The sequence below is a fragment of the Sus scrofa genome, chromosome 1, assembly GCF_000003025.6.
Source record: "Sus scrofa isolate TJ Tabasco breed Duroc chromosome 1, Sscrofa11.1, whole genome shotgun sequence".
Taxonomy (NCBI): Eukaryota; Metazoa; Chordata; class Mammalia; order Artiodactyla; family Suidae; genus Sus; species Sus scrofa.
In genome coordinates this window covers 255,066,450-255,078,853 of record NC_010443.5, presented here as the reverse complement: position 1 = coordinate 255,078,853, position 12,404 = coordinate 255,066,450, and the positions used below count along the sequence as shown (strand labels likewise).

At 51.1% G+C, this 12,404-nt stretch overlaps 1 protein-coding gene across 6 annotated transcripts in view; it reads left to right on the top strand.

Annotated features, from left to right (window-relative positions):
• WHRN (whirlin) overlaps positions 1 to 12,404 on the top strand; it is an 85,517-nt gene that overhangs the window by 16,428 nt on the left and 56,685 nt on the right. For 5 of the 6 annotated variants that reach the window (XM_021068016.1, XM_021068007.1, XM_021067997.1 and 2 more), the window contains exon 2: positions 8,630 to 8,848. The exons of the other annotated variant lie outside the window; for it this stretch is intronic. In XM_021068016.1, coding sequence (XP_020923675.1) covers positions 8,630 to 8,848 — 219 coding nt within the window. The remainder of the gene's footprint in view (positions 1 to 8,629; positions 8,849 to 12,404) is intronic. 6 annotated transcript variants of the gene reach the window in all.

Sequence of the window (12,404 nt, the reverse complement as noted above, 5' to 3'; positions counted from 1 at the left end):
GAGGCTGGGAGAGGAGGCCGGAAAGCTGTCGCAGTTAGTGGTCCATGTAACAGGTAATAATTAACACAGATAAAATGTGGTGCGAGGAAGGAGCTCTGAAGACAGAGTGCTAATTAGGGCTTTACTTTCTCATGACATTAAGATGTGCCATAGAGCAGAGATCCACACACCAATGTCTGTCCTTTCTCAAAACAGGACTGAGTGGGTAGGGTTTTTGCAGTACATGTGGCTGCACCTGAGACCAGCTAAGGGTTCAAGAGTCCAGGGGCTCTCACTTATATTTTTTTTCCTTTTTTTCTTTTTTAGGGCCACACCCACAGCATAAGGAAGTGCCCAGGCTAGGGGTCGACGCCTATGCCACAGTCACGGCAACACAGGATCTGAGTCATGTCTTCGACCTACACCACGGCTTGCAGCAATGCTGGATCCTTAATCCACTGAGCGAGGCCAGGGATCGAACCCATATCCTCATGGATACTAGTCAGGTTCTTAATCCCCTGAGCCACAATGGGAACTCCATGATTCCAGGGGCTTTCGCTTATTTACAGCCTGTAAGCCCATGTGCCCTTTGCAGACCCTCTCCTTGTCCATCTTGTGAGGCCAGTACGTGGGTTTGGCCTTGTATAATCCAAACCTTCTTTAAGTCCTGGTGAGAGAGGCATGAGCCCGGAGAATCCAAGATTCGAATCCAAGCCCAAATTCAAATCCAAATCTTATCCTCTTTGGGACCTTGTATAAGATACTTCATCACCCAGAGGCTCTTTCTTCATATATGCAGTGGGAAGAATAGAACACATGGTCATCACTGTAATTTTGCTGTTATCAATAATATTTGCCACCATTTGCTGGGTATCTGCTATGTGCCATGTCCAGGGCGAGATGCTTTGTGTACGTTATCTCATCTGTCCTCCTTTTGTCCACACAACAACTCCGTAAGCACGAGTTAGCGCCATTTGACAGGTGAAAAAGCTGAGGCCCAGATGACTTAAGGAACTTGCCTGAAGTCTCAAAGCTAGGGAGATCTGGAAACTCGCCCAGGAATGGTTTTTCAGTGAGCATATCTTTTCCTGAAAAACACTTGGGGAGGTTCTTCCCTCTAAGCTACCTTTTATTTTGCTGCTTTGCAATACTTTGGTCCCAGATGGAATTGGAAGACAGAGCCAAGATTTGCCTAAACCGGAAGATTTCTGGAGCCTGTGGAAGAAAGTATGAAGGAGGATGGATCCCTGCACCAGCGTTAGCTCTGCTTCCGGAAAAGATCATTGGAAAACCCTTATCCAATTGCATCCACAGCATCCTTCGGACGGAGTGGAATTTAGGCTTTCTAGGGACCCATGTGGCACAGTGCTGCCCCTGCAGGTGGTCTTAGGAACTACACATAGGGGGACAAGGTTGAATGTGAAGACTGCCCTCTGCCTCTTGGATTCCACTTTTCTCTGGTGAAGAGAATAAGATGAACATGTGCTCCAAGAGTCCTGTAGAAGTAGATTATCACAGCATTGTTCGCGCAGGCAAAAACTGATAAGCAACACAAATGTCCAGTGATAGGGAAGTGAGAATTCAGTGGTGGCACATCTCTGTAGGGAATGTGATGTGGTGCAGAAAGGAATGAGCTTAATGTCATTGAACTGGTAAGGAAAGAGCCTCAAGATACATTTCTTAAAAAAAAAAAAAAGATGGCGATAAAATGTTAAGTGTGAGTCAACCTGTGTAAACCTCAGACAACAATAGTTTTGTATGTGAACATCCATGTGCTGGTAAAACGCACAGAGCAAGCCGGGCAGGACAGACACCAGAATGTCGCAGTGGTTACCCTGGGTGGTGGGTTGAGACTTCTGCTCTGAGTTCTTTATAATGATAATGCCTAGCCCTTTTGTACCTCTTACCTAACTTCCAGGCACTAAACACTTTATGTATATTAGCTAATTTAATCCTCACAACTGCCCGGTGAGATAATACTGCTATTATCCTATCTTATGCCCAGGAAACTGGGAGACAGACTGGCTAAGTAACTTGCCCAAGGTTGTGGTTGGTGGGTGACTGCCGGGATGGGAATCCTTGCAGGCCTGATTCAGAGCTGCAGCTCTTAACCACTCCCTCTTCTGATTCTCTCTCCAAATTCCGTGTGTGTCCGAGGTGTGTGAGCTCACGTAAGTGTGGAAAAGCGTGGAATGGTGACCTAGGGCTGCCTGAGCCCTAGGCTTGTGCACTGCTCTTTCTGTGGCCTCATTTGAAAAATTCCCGGGGGGCTGCCTGGTGTCTCAAAAGCCCAGAAAATATCTTGAATGAATGAGCAAATGAACGAAATGAATGAATGTAGGGGTGAGTGAAGAAGAAGAAGCAGGGAGAGGGTACAAAGAAAACAGAACATGTAATGTGCCTCCAGGAGCTTGTCTTGTGGTCTTAGAGACAGAAGGTGAGAAGGGATGCAGAGCCTGTAGTATAGATGGCAACGGAAACTAAGACGTGTGCCGGGCACACTTGGCAAAGAGGGGTCAGTCGCTATCTAGGAAGGCTTCCTGGAAGTGGTGGAAAAGGGTCTGAGAGTCAAAGACGGGGCTGATAGGAGGAAGTGTGGATTAAAGGAAAGGAGGACAATTCTGAAGAGGAGGAAAGTGGGAAGGGAGAGGCTAGAGTTGTTCATGTATTTGTGTCCATGTAGGTGAGAGGTTTAGAGAATTTCTAGGGCTTCTGTTTGGGAGGAGCTGGCCGATGCAGGAAGAGAATTCACATGCATTTAGTACCTACTGTGTGCCAGGTACTGTGAGGTAGTTTAAGTTTACATTGTCTTGAGAATCCTTACAGCAGTTGCATTTTATTTTATTTATTTATTTATTTATTTTTGGTCTTTATGCCTTTTCTAGGGCCGCTCCCACGGTATATGGAGATTCCCAGGCTGGAGGTCTAATCAGAGCTATAGCCACCGGCCTATACCAGAGCCACAGCAACACGGGATCCGAGCTGCGTCTGCGACCTACAGCACAGCTCATGGCAACGCCGGATCCTTAACCCACTGAGCAAGGCCAGGGATCCAACCCACAACCTCATCGTTCCTAGTTGGATTCGTTAACCACTGAGCCATGACGGGATCTCCAGCAGTTGCATTTTAAATGCAGAACCAGGCGCAGAGAGGTTAGGTAATGTGCTCTGTGTCACACAGCAAGTCAGTGGCAGAGCCAGAATTGATGCCCAGTGAGTGCTAGGCAGAGTGGTGGGTGCGTGGGGGTGGGGAGGGGTTCAAGTTGAGCAGGCCTGCATCATCTTTTCCTCTCTTTCCCATCACTGACCTGACTCTTAGACCAACTCCCCTTCCTGAGTTGGAGAGAGCTATTCTCGAGAAGTGAAAACCTTGCCCTGAAATAAGCTGGATGACTCACCATTAGGTGTCCTTCCTTGAGACTTTTCCGGAACATTTCTTTTGTACACGCCCCTCCAGACAATAGTCTGATGGTCTTGTGACCTTGTGCTTGCACTCTGCTGTGTGTTTTTGAACACGGGAGCATGTGTGCATCTGCTGTGTTAACACCCCTGCCCCAGTCCCCTCACACTGTGGCCGTCCCCAGTCTATTTCTCAGTCCTCTGCTGAGCAGAGCGTTATGTCATCTGGTTTGTGATCGGGGGGCGTCAGAGTCAGCTCTGAAGAGCCGAGTGAGGCAAACTTGCCCGCTGGGAGTATTAATTCAAGCAAGTTATTAAGTTTGAAGACATACACATATAATTTACATTTCCACAATCAGAGCACACAGCCTGAGCAGTCAGCTGGTGATGGGCAGTATCGTAGCCGAGCCATCTGCTGGGTCAGATCGGGATTTCTCTGTGATCTGACCTGGTGGAAAGCTGGCAAGCCCCTCGGTCGGGTTTCACCAGTAAACATGTAATAACAAGCAAGGGAGCATAGGACTCCAATGACAGCTCTTGCTTGCAGTGGATTTTCTCTAGATCTCATGGTTTTTTGTTTTGTTTTTTTTAAATCTTAGCTCATTAAATTCTTAAGTATCAGGCACTGTGCTAATAGGGTTTGTCTACCTAAAGAGAGGATAGAAAAGAGATCTCTGTTTTATAGCAGAGAAACAGAAAAACAGAGAGGTTTGGTAACTCGTGTAAGGGGGCACAGCCTGCAAGTAGTTGATTGAGGAGACTGGCTGCTTCTGCAGGGTGCTGCAGAAGTGTGGCAACAGTCACCAACAGGCACAGGCAGAGCGTGCAGGCTGCTTTAAGGAAGGTGTTAGATGTGTTTACCACCCACTACAAAGAGCAGTGACACACAGGCTGTTGCAGTCCCACTGGAGGGCGTACCCCAGCCCTCAGATCCCCTTGAAGGTCCCTCTGCTGCTGCTGATAGTGCCAAATTGGGATGTCCATCCTGCCACACTGAGATGCTCTATCTACCCTTCTAGTGTTTTCTTAAACCCTTTTGGTCCCTCCCAACCAATATGGGAGTCTAAAAGCCCCAGGTTCAAGGCCCTGGTAGCAACTCCTTCTAAATACGACAATGAAGCCGAAGACAGTTAAGTTTAACTTGGAGCAGAACCTTAGCCATGAGTGGTTCCAACCTGCTCATTGCCAGGTGGCAAAACAGAGGCCCAGCAAAAGGAGGACATAGCCCCTGGGAACCCTGCAGGACTGGGGCACTATGGGGACATGCCTGGGTCTCTTTCTAGTGTGCCCTGCTGCGTGAGGCTCTTGTTATGGAGGCCTGCCCGTGAGAGAAGCCACATGTTCTGTGAAATGAATGGCCTGAGCCTCGGCGATCAGGGTGGCAGTTGTGGGTGAGTGTAGAAGGCAGGTGGAAGGGTAATCAGGGCGAGACAGTATCAGCCAGCTCTCTTTAGGAACTGACCCTCTTTGCAAATAAGCAAACAATTGTTGGTAAAAAGAAAAGAAGAAGACGAAGAAGAGGAAAAAGAAGAAGACAGGAAGGCAATAAGAAAATAGGAACTGGGAAGTTCCCTTCATGGCTCAGTGGTTAATGAACCCGACTGGGATCCATGATGTTGCGGGTTCGAACCCTGGCCTTACTCAGTGGGTTAAGGATCCAGTGTTGCCATGAGCTGTGGTGTAGGTTGCAGACACAGCTTGGATCCCTCATTGCTGTGGCTATGGCTTTGGCCAGCAGCTGTAGCTCCGATTAGACCCCTAACCTGGGAACCTCCATATGCTGCGAATGCAAAAAAGCAAAAAAAAAAAAAGAAGAAGAAGAAAAAAAGTAGAAACTGAATTCCTAGACCATCCCCTCCTCCTCCTTCTTGCCTTCCCTACATTTTTGCACGTGCACGCATGTGCGCGCGCGCGCGCGCACACACACACACACACACACACACACACACACACACACACACACACACATACGCTTTAGTCAAAGAGCAACAAATGGAGCCCTCCCTCCCGCTGCGTTCCAGTGGCCACAGCCCCAAGACCGTATTCTGAGAGCCAGCTTAGATGTGGACAGTGCTGTCTCAGGAACCTCGTTTTTCTTCAGTTTTGCCAGGAAAATAAAGAAGGCGACAGTGGCTGATGCTGTTCTTGCTCTCCAGGACCGAATGAAAGCCCATATTTACTCCCCAGAAGAGCCAGCATCAGGTTCTGGAATGGTCTAAGCTTGATGGCCATCAGATTTTCTGGTCTCACAGGCTTGTGATGAGGAGGCTGAGGGGCGGAGGGGCAAGGCCTTGCCCAGGGCGAGCCTCCGGTGTTGGGGCTGTGCCCTCTCCATCCCTTCCCATCTCGGTTGCCGGTGTCCCCTGCTGCACCGCACTGGGGGCGGGCAGCGCGTGGGAGGCTGTGACCTCCCTGGCCTCTCTGGTGCCAGCTCTCCGTGGTGTTCTCATCAAAGGCATTAACCTCCTCTCCGTTCTCAAGGTTGCTGCCTGCCTATTTATAGAGCTGACCAAGAGAATGCCACTATTGCCAGCGATTCAGCATACAAATCATGCGCTTTGCGCTGGTTTTCATTCCCTCAGACACCTTTTTTTTTTTTTTTTTTAAACTCCTTGGACAGTGTTTCTCCACACCTGGCTTCTCTTCTCAGGGCAGGCACTCCTGGGAGGAGAGCGGAGTGAGCTGTGACATGTGCTGAGCCCCCACGGTGGGCAAGGGCTTGGCCCTCACGCATGCTCTGTCACTTAACCCATGCGACCTTGAGAAGTGGGCATTGTCCGAATCCCACACATGCCGTTTTGAGCAAGGAAGCCCTGGGACCCCCGTCTAACAAGTGACAGAAGCGACTTAAATCATTTTGCCCAAATCTGCAACGTCCATTCTTTCTGTCTGCCTTCGCCTGTCCCCAGTTCCAGCACAGCCTTCCGAATCAGATGAGGAGGTGGTGGCAGGGTGATGCCTGTGTGTGTTCCTTTTCCTTTGGAAGCCATATGTGTGCTTCCTCACCCAGTCAGAACAACCAGGTTGTTCTGAGGACCTACTGTGCACCGGGGACGCCTTGTCTCTCTCCAGGCTGCAGGTGCCATGAGGACATGCCCACTTTGCTCTCTCCAGGACCAGCACACAGTAGGCTGGGTCAGCCCTTGTCAGATGAAGGGTGGGGCTCAGACTCAACCTCTGTCCGGGAGAGGGAGCAGAGAAGAGGCAGGCTGGTTGGAGTAGCTGCAGAGCCGTGAGCAGTGCATTTAAGGAGGAGGGAGCACTGGGCAGGGAAGGGGGCTCCGGAAGATGCTCAGAGGCCACAGTGGCTTCTGCTTGAGCCCTGACTTCAGGCAGATGCCCACTTGGTTTCTGGCTTCCTCCATTCAGCACCTCAAACTTCACAGAGATTTTATTCTCCCAACTCTCCTGTCCGGGGAGTCTCGGGGAATGCTGCAAGAACACTGTAAATCTTTCTCTGCTCATTTTCTCAGAAACTGTTTCTAAAAGCAGGATTTTGGAGAGCCGCCATCGTCTTGTTATCCCTCCACCGAGGACTGGCATTTAGCTGTGGAATTGAGGGGCCCTCCCAGCTCCTCCTGCCTCCTCTGAGAGAGGTTCAGAGGTCAGAGGGTCTAGCCCTGTGACCAGCGGCCCTGCCCAGCCAGTTCCCCACTGTGTTTGAAAGCCCTACCTTGGCGCCTTTTGTCTGGCGAGAGAGCTAGGGGGTCAGGAGAACCCAGTGCTTCGCAGATTCAGGCAAGCTTGGGGGAACTGGAGAGCTAAGCGCTGCCCTCCCCTTTGAGGTGCATTTCTGATACTGAATGCAGTCCACCTTTGTTCTGGAACATTCACAAAATATTGAGAAACAGGAAGCACAAAATAATAATCACCCACAATCCTGCCACTCAGAGAGAAGCACTGCTGGCATCTGGGCACATTACTTCTCAGTTTCACTTCTTTTCTTTTCCTGTGTGATTTTTTTTTTTCTCTTAACATAACTGAGATCACACTGCAAGACATGATTAATATCCTTTTGACCCCACTTAGCATTAGAATATATCACACATCCATGGCATTACAAATGCTTTGGAGTGATTATGAAATGCTATTTTACGGAGCGTGAACGTTCCCATGTGTAGGTACTATCATTGACTCAGAAGTCCCTGGTTTGGGGGTGTGTTTGGCTGTTAGTCCCAGTGCTGAGCAACCAAATACAGGGCTTCACTTCAGCACAGGTGCATCTTGGGAAGCATCATGGCCGCGCCCAGGGCACAGAGTTTGTGTAGGTTCACCTCTCCCTGGGGTTGTTCCATCCCCACACTGGAAAGCATCAAGTGGAGGTGTTAGCCACCCTCAAAATTAGTTGCTCTATGAAAGGAACCCCTGACTAGCTGTGTGGGCAGGTTATTTCCCACCTTTTCTTGGACTGAGTCATGGAGCCCCTCCCCCACAAGAATGGCTTCCATGAGGATTTCAGGAGATGAAGCCTCAGGTACAGAGCGGAATGTCTCATACCTACAGGCCCTTTCTAATCATTAAGCTACCATTATAATCAGTATTTTTGTCTTGGCTCTGTGGTCTAGTGTTTTATGGGGGTTGCCAAAAGCACCCCTACTTTCCAGGCTCATGGGTTCAGCATAGGGTTGTACTTGTGGCTGAGATTTGTTACAGCGACCGGATACCCAGCGCAGTGCGCACCTGGCAGTGTCTCCAGGAAGCCAGGCACAGGCTTCCGGGTCTTGACACAGGGAGAGCTAGGTTCCTCCAGCACTGAGTTGTGACAACAAGTGTGTGAAATGCCCATGAGAGACTCACCAGGGGTCTTTAATTGGGGGCTGGTCACGTAGGCACCGCTGCCTGTACGTGTGGGTACCCGTTCCAGACCCCCACGTGCTTTGCACCAATAGTCCAGGCAGGGTGAGCCGCCTTGCTCAGTTAAGGAATGCTGGAAACACTCAGAATCCAGGTTCCCGGAGGCCAGCCAGCAGGCCTTCGTAAGGATGCAGTTGTAGGTCTGCTCTGTTAACTCTTTTTCTGCACAGATCGTCTAAGAGGGCCTACTTTTTATGTCTGGACCATTTCAGGATGGGAGGTGGGACAAATGTCCTCATTTCCAAGGACACACCTAGGAAAGGGAAGAGACTGAGGGGCTGGTCTCCTCCTCCATGTGTGGCCTCCTGAGAGGAAACAAGTTGTGGCTACGGGAGTGGGTCCCTCCCTGTCCTCTTTCCTGCTGACTGTGTATCTCTCTCTCTCTCTCTCTTTCTAGGCTCTCAAGGGCTCCAAGAAGCTGGTGCTGTCAGTGTACTCAGCGGGGCGCATCCCCGGGGGCTATGTCACCAACCACATCTACACCTGGGTGGACCCCCAGGGCCGCAGCATCTCCCCACCCTCGGGCCTGCCCCAGCCCCACGGCAGTGCCCTGCGGCAGCACGAGGGTGACCGGAGGAGCACCCTACACCTCCTGCAGGGCGGGGATGAGAAAAAGGTGAGCTGCCTGGCCGTAGCCGGTACCTTCTTGGGAGGGGGAGTGGGGCTGGGGGAGGTGGCTGTCGAGACCCCATCCTCCTTGCCAGACCCAGATCAGGGAAGCTTCTTAGAGCCTGGAAGAAGGGCCTTGGTTCTGTCGGGACTCTGGCCTTCATCTCTCTCTCTCTCAAGTCCCTGCTGAAGGGTTTTCTTTTCTTTTCTTTTTGTCCTATGCACTATATACCACGATTCGCACTAAGCTACTGTAATAAAAAAGGCCCAAATTCTGTGACTTGAATATGCTAGGTTATCTGCCCCTCACACAGCAGAGTAGAGGAGAGCATCTAGACAGGTGGAACAGCTCTGCTCTCCATCCACCATCCTCTGGGATTCTGCCTCCTTATGGTTGAAGCCTAGTCCCCATCTAGCCCCTCGAAAAGTGGAAGAGAGAAAGCTCAGACGATTTACCCTAGAGATGATTTGACCTCTCAGTGGTCCAGACCCCGGTGCGTGGCCACACGCAGCGGCCAGGATTCCAGGCTCCCCAGGGAACCTTTTGCAGAGTGGGTCTTAGGTGGTAAGGAACAGAAGCCAGAAACTGGTCCTGCTCACCTTCCACAGTCAGCATTTACCGGAAGGGTGTGGGCAGCCCCAGAATTGAAGCTGAGGAACTCGGCATGCAGCCCCCAGGGAGAAAGGGATCCCCACATTTCCCATTCTCGGCATCCTTCCTCTCAAGATTCATATTCCAGGGAGGGAGCGCCTGACTGGCTGATAGGGAGGTGCCCTTTGATTGACAGAAACGCCAAGACTGTGGCTAGTGGGGGAGGGGTTGTAGCCCAAAGCACCAAGGGGTATTGTAACCTGAGGAAGAAGAGGGGGGCCAGAGACATTAATAGCTTCCCCCATAGAGGCTTCCCCCTCCCCCAGGACTGTGACGGTTTCTTTAAAACACTTAGAAAGAACTGAGGGATGGTCCCCCGGATGTTTTAAGGTTCACTCTGGGTGCTGTTTGCATTGCGCCCTGTGGTTGCTCCTAGGACCAAGAACGTAATTCCTGCAAACAGCTCTCTGGTGTTTTAAGACCTGACACAGCTTAGGGCTCTGAGCCAAGCGCCATCCCTCTGGAGACTCTTTCTCAGCTCTCCTTTCCTGTCGATAAGACCATAACATTTATTTAATGTGTTTTGTGTTCTTTGCTCAAATGTCAATATGCAGGAAGCGGCAGAGATGGCAGTAGCGTCTGTGCCAGGCGAGAGGCGGCAGGATAGCTACTTAGTTTCCACCATCAGAGCCTGCCTGGGCATCCTCAGCACAGCCAGGGCTGAGAGGTCACCCCCTCCCCGCCAGACGATGGTGCTCTCCTGCCATCGTGAGCAAGCAGCCCAGGCTGTGCCATCGAGTAGTCATTTTCAAGGATTGGGCAGAGAACTTGCTTTATCTGTTTCTCAAGCCCTTCCCTCTGGAGGTAATTATGATCAGGGAAAGCTCACCATGTGCTGGCTCTGGGCTGACAGCATCCTACTGAATCCCCGGAACTGCCCTGCGGGGTAGGGGTCCTTATGTACATTGGCAGGCGTGAGATCCAAGACTCAGGGCGCTGTGGCAACCAGGACCCACTGAGTGAGTCGGCCCGTACGTTGTGAGCACCTGTGGTGTGCCTGACACTGTTATGGGAGGTGAGGATAGAGAAGCGGACAAGAGACATGAGGCCCTGCTCTGGGGAAGCTTCCAGTGAGTTTGGGAGTCGTAGGATGAATGAGACAATAATCCAGAAGCAAGCATAAGTGAACAAGATAATTAAGGTGGTGAAGATGGATGGAAGGAAATAGAAAGAAGGATGAAAGGGGAGTTCCTGCCCATCGTGGCGCAGTGGTTAATGAATCCAACTAGGAACCATGAGGTTGCGGGTTCGATCCCTGGCCTTGCTTAGTGGGTTGGGGATCCGGCATTGCCGTGAGCTGTGGTGTGGGTTGCAGACGTGGCTTGGATCCCATGTTGCTGTGGCTCTGGTGTAGGCCGGCGGCTACAGCTCCGACCCCTAGCCTGGGAACCTCTATATGCCGCGGGATCGGCTCTAGAAAGACAAAAAGAAAAAAAAGAAAGAAGGATAGAAGGTGATGGACAGGGAAGCACTGCTTCAGATGAGGTGGGAAGGGAGGGCCTCTCGGAGGAGGTGGCTTCTGAGCTGAAACCAAGAGAAGAAGCTGGTGCTTGCATGTACCACTCTGGGCGCTGAAAACGCCAGGCAGCAAGGACAGCACATGCAAAGGCCCTGAGAATCATGCTCAGGAGAGGACCTGGGTACCTCAGGTGGCAGAAGATACCCTGGGCCGTCCCAGGGAGGCCGTCACAGATTTTACAGCTCCGATTTCTATGCCGCCCCATCCCTCCGCCGCCTGGTTCAGTGCGGAGCCCCCATTTTCCCGGAAAATGTCTTCGGACCCTTCCTCTGTCTCTCTGGGCCGCTTGTCTTCTCTCCAGCAGTCTAGTCTCATCTCTGTTCACACAGTCTGGGCTTTCCATGCTAAACTTCAGAAATTCTAACTTCCATCCCGGTGGGGACACACCTTCTAGGGAAATGAGTTCTCGGGGCATTTGTGATGTAAAAATCACATGGAGCCACGTTACCCTTGAGAACCCCCTGAACGGTCCGCTGGAGCTGGTTCTGGTTCTGCAGCCCTTGCTCGTCATGTTCTTTTTCACACTGAAGTGTGAGAACCATCCTGTGAGGCGGGAGGAAGAAACAGACGGGAAGAATGTATGTAGTAGCTTCTCTGGGAATCAGGCCTGTCTGATTTCAGTGACGTCCGGTCACTGTCATGTCCTCAGAGATGCAGAGTTGTTCATTGTTCCAGCTTCCCATTCTGTGCTAACTGCCCCTCTCACCTCTGTCATCCAGGGGTAGTCTCTGTATGTGGGGGTTAGATGGGAGAGTGTCAATGTGGAAGGGAGAGTAAGAAGACGCTGGAGCCAGGATTCAAATCCTGGATCTACCACTTGCCCGCTGTGTGACCTTGGATAAGTTATATAACCTCTCTGAGCCTCGATCTCCTCTTCTATAAGATGGAGGCAATGGTAGGGCCTACTCTACCCACCGCAGTGTAAGGCTCTTGGTTCTATGCGCTGGTACACCCATAGTGCCTGGATCAGCGCCCGGCACAGCGTAAGTGCTCAGTAAGTATTTATTACATGATAACTGAATTTAAGTGCAGGATTCAACATTCCTTACTGCCCCCTCCCCACCCGGGTCACTGGCCCATGAGCAAGTGGGCAGCTCCTTTCGGTTTCTCGGTCCCACGGCCCCACTCCAGGCTGAGCAGTCAGACCCTCTGCAGCAGCGGCTGCTCCCCCAAGCTCATGACTTTAGCAGCCACAGAGACCAGGTGGGACCTGCCCTTTGGCTCAGGCTGGGACCCAGTTTGGTATGAAAGGTGAGGAGGATTTGGGACTGGATCTGAAGTCTGGTGCATAAGAAAAACTGACCATTCTCCTCCTGTGTTTCTGCTTTATAGCCACACTCACAATGCTTCTGACACCAGACATGTGGAGATTTTTCCTACTAAGCAGTTCTC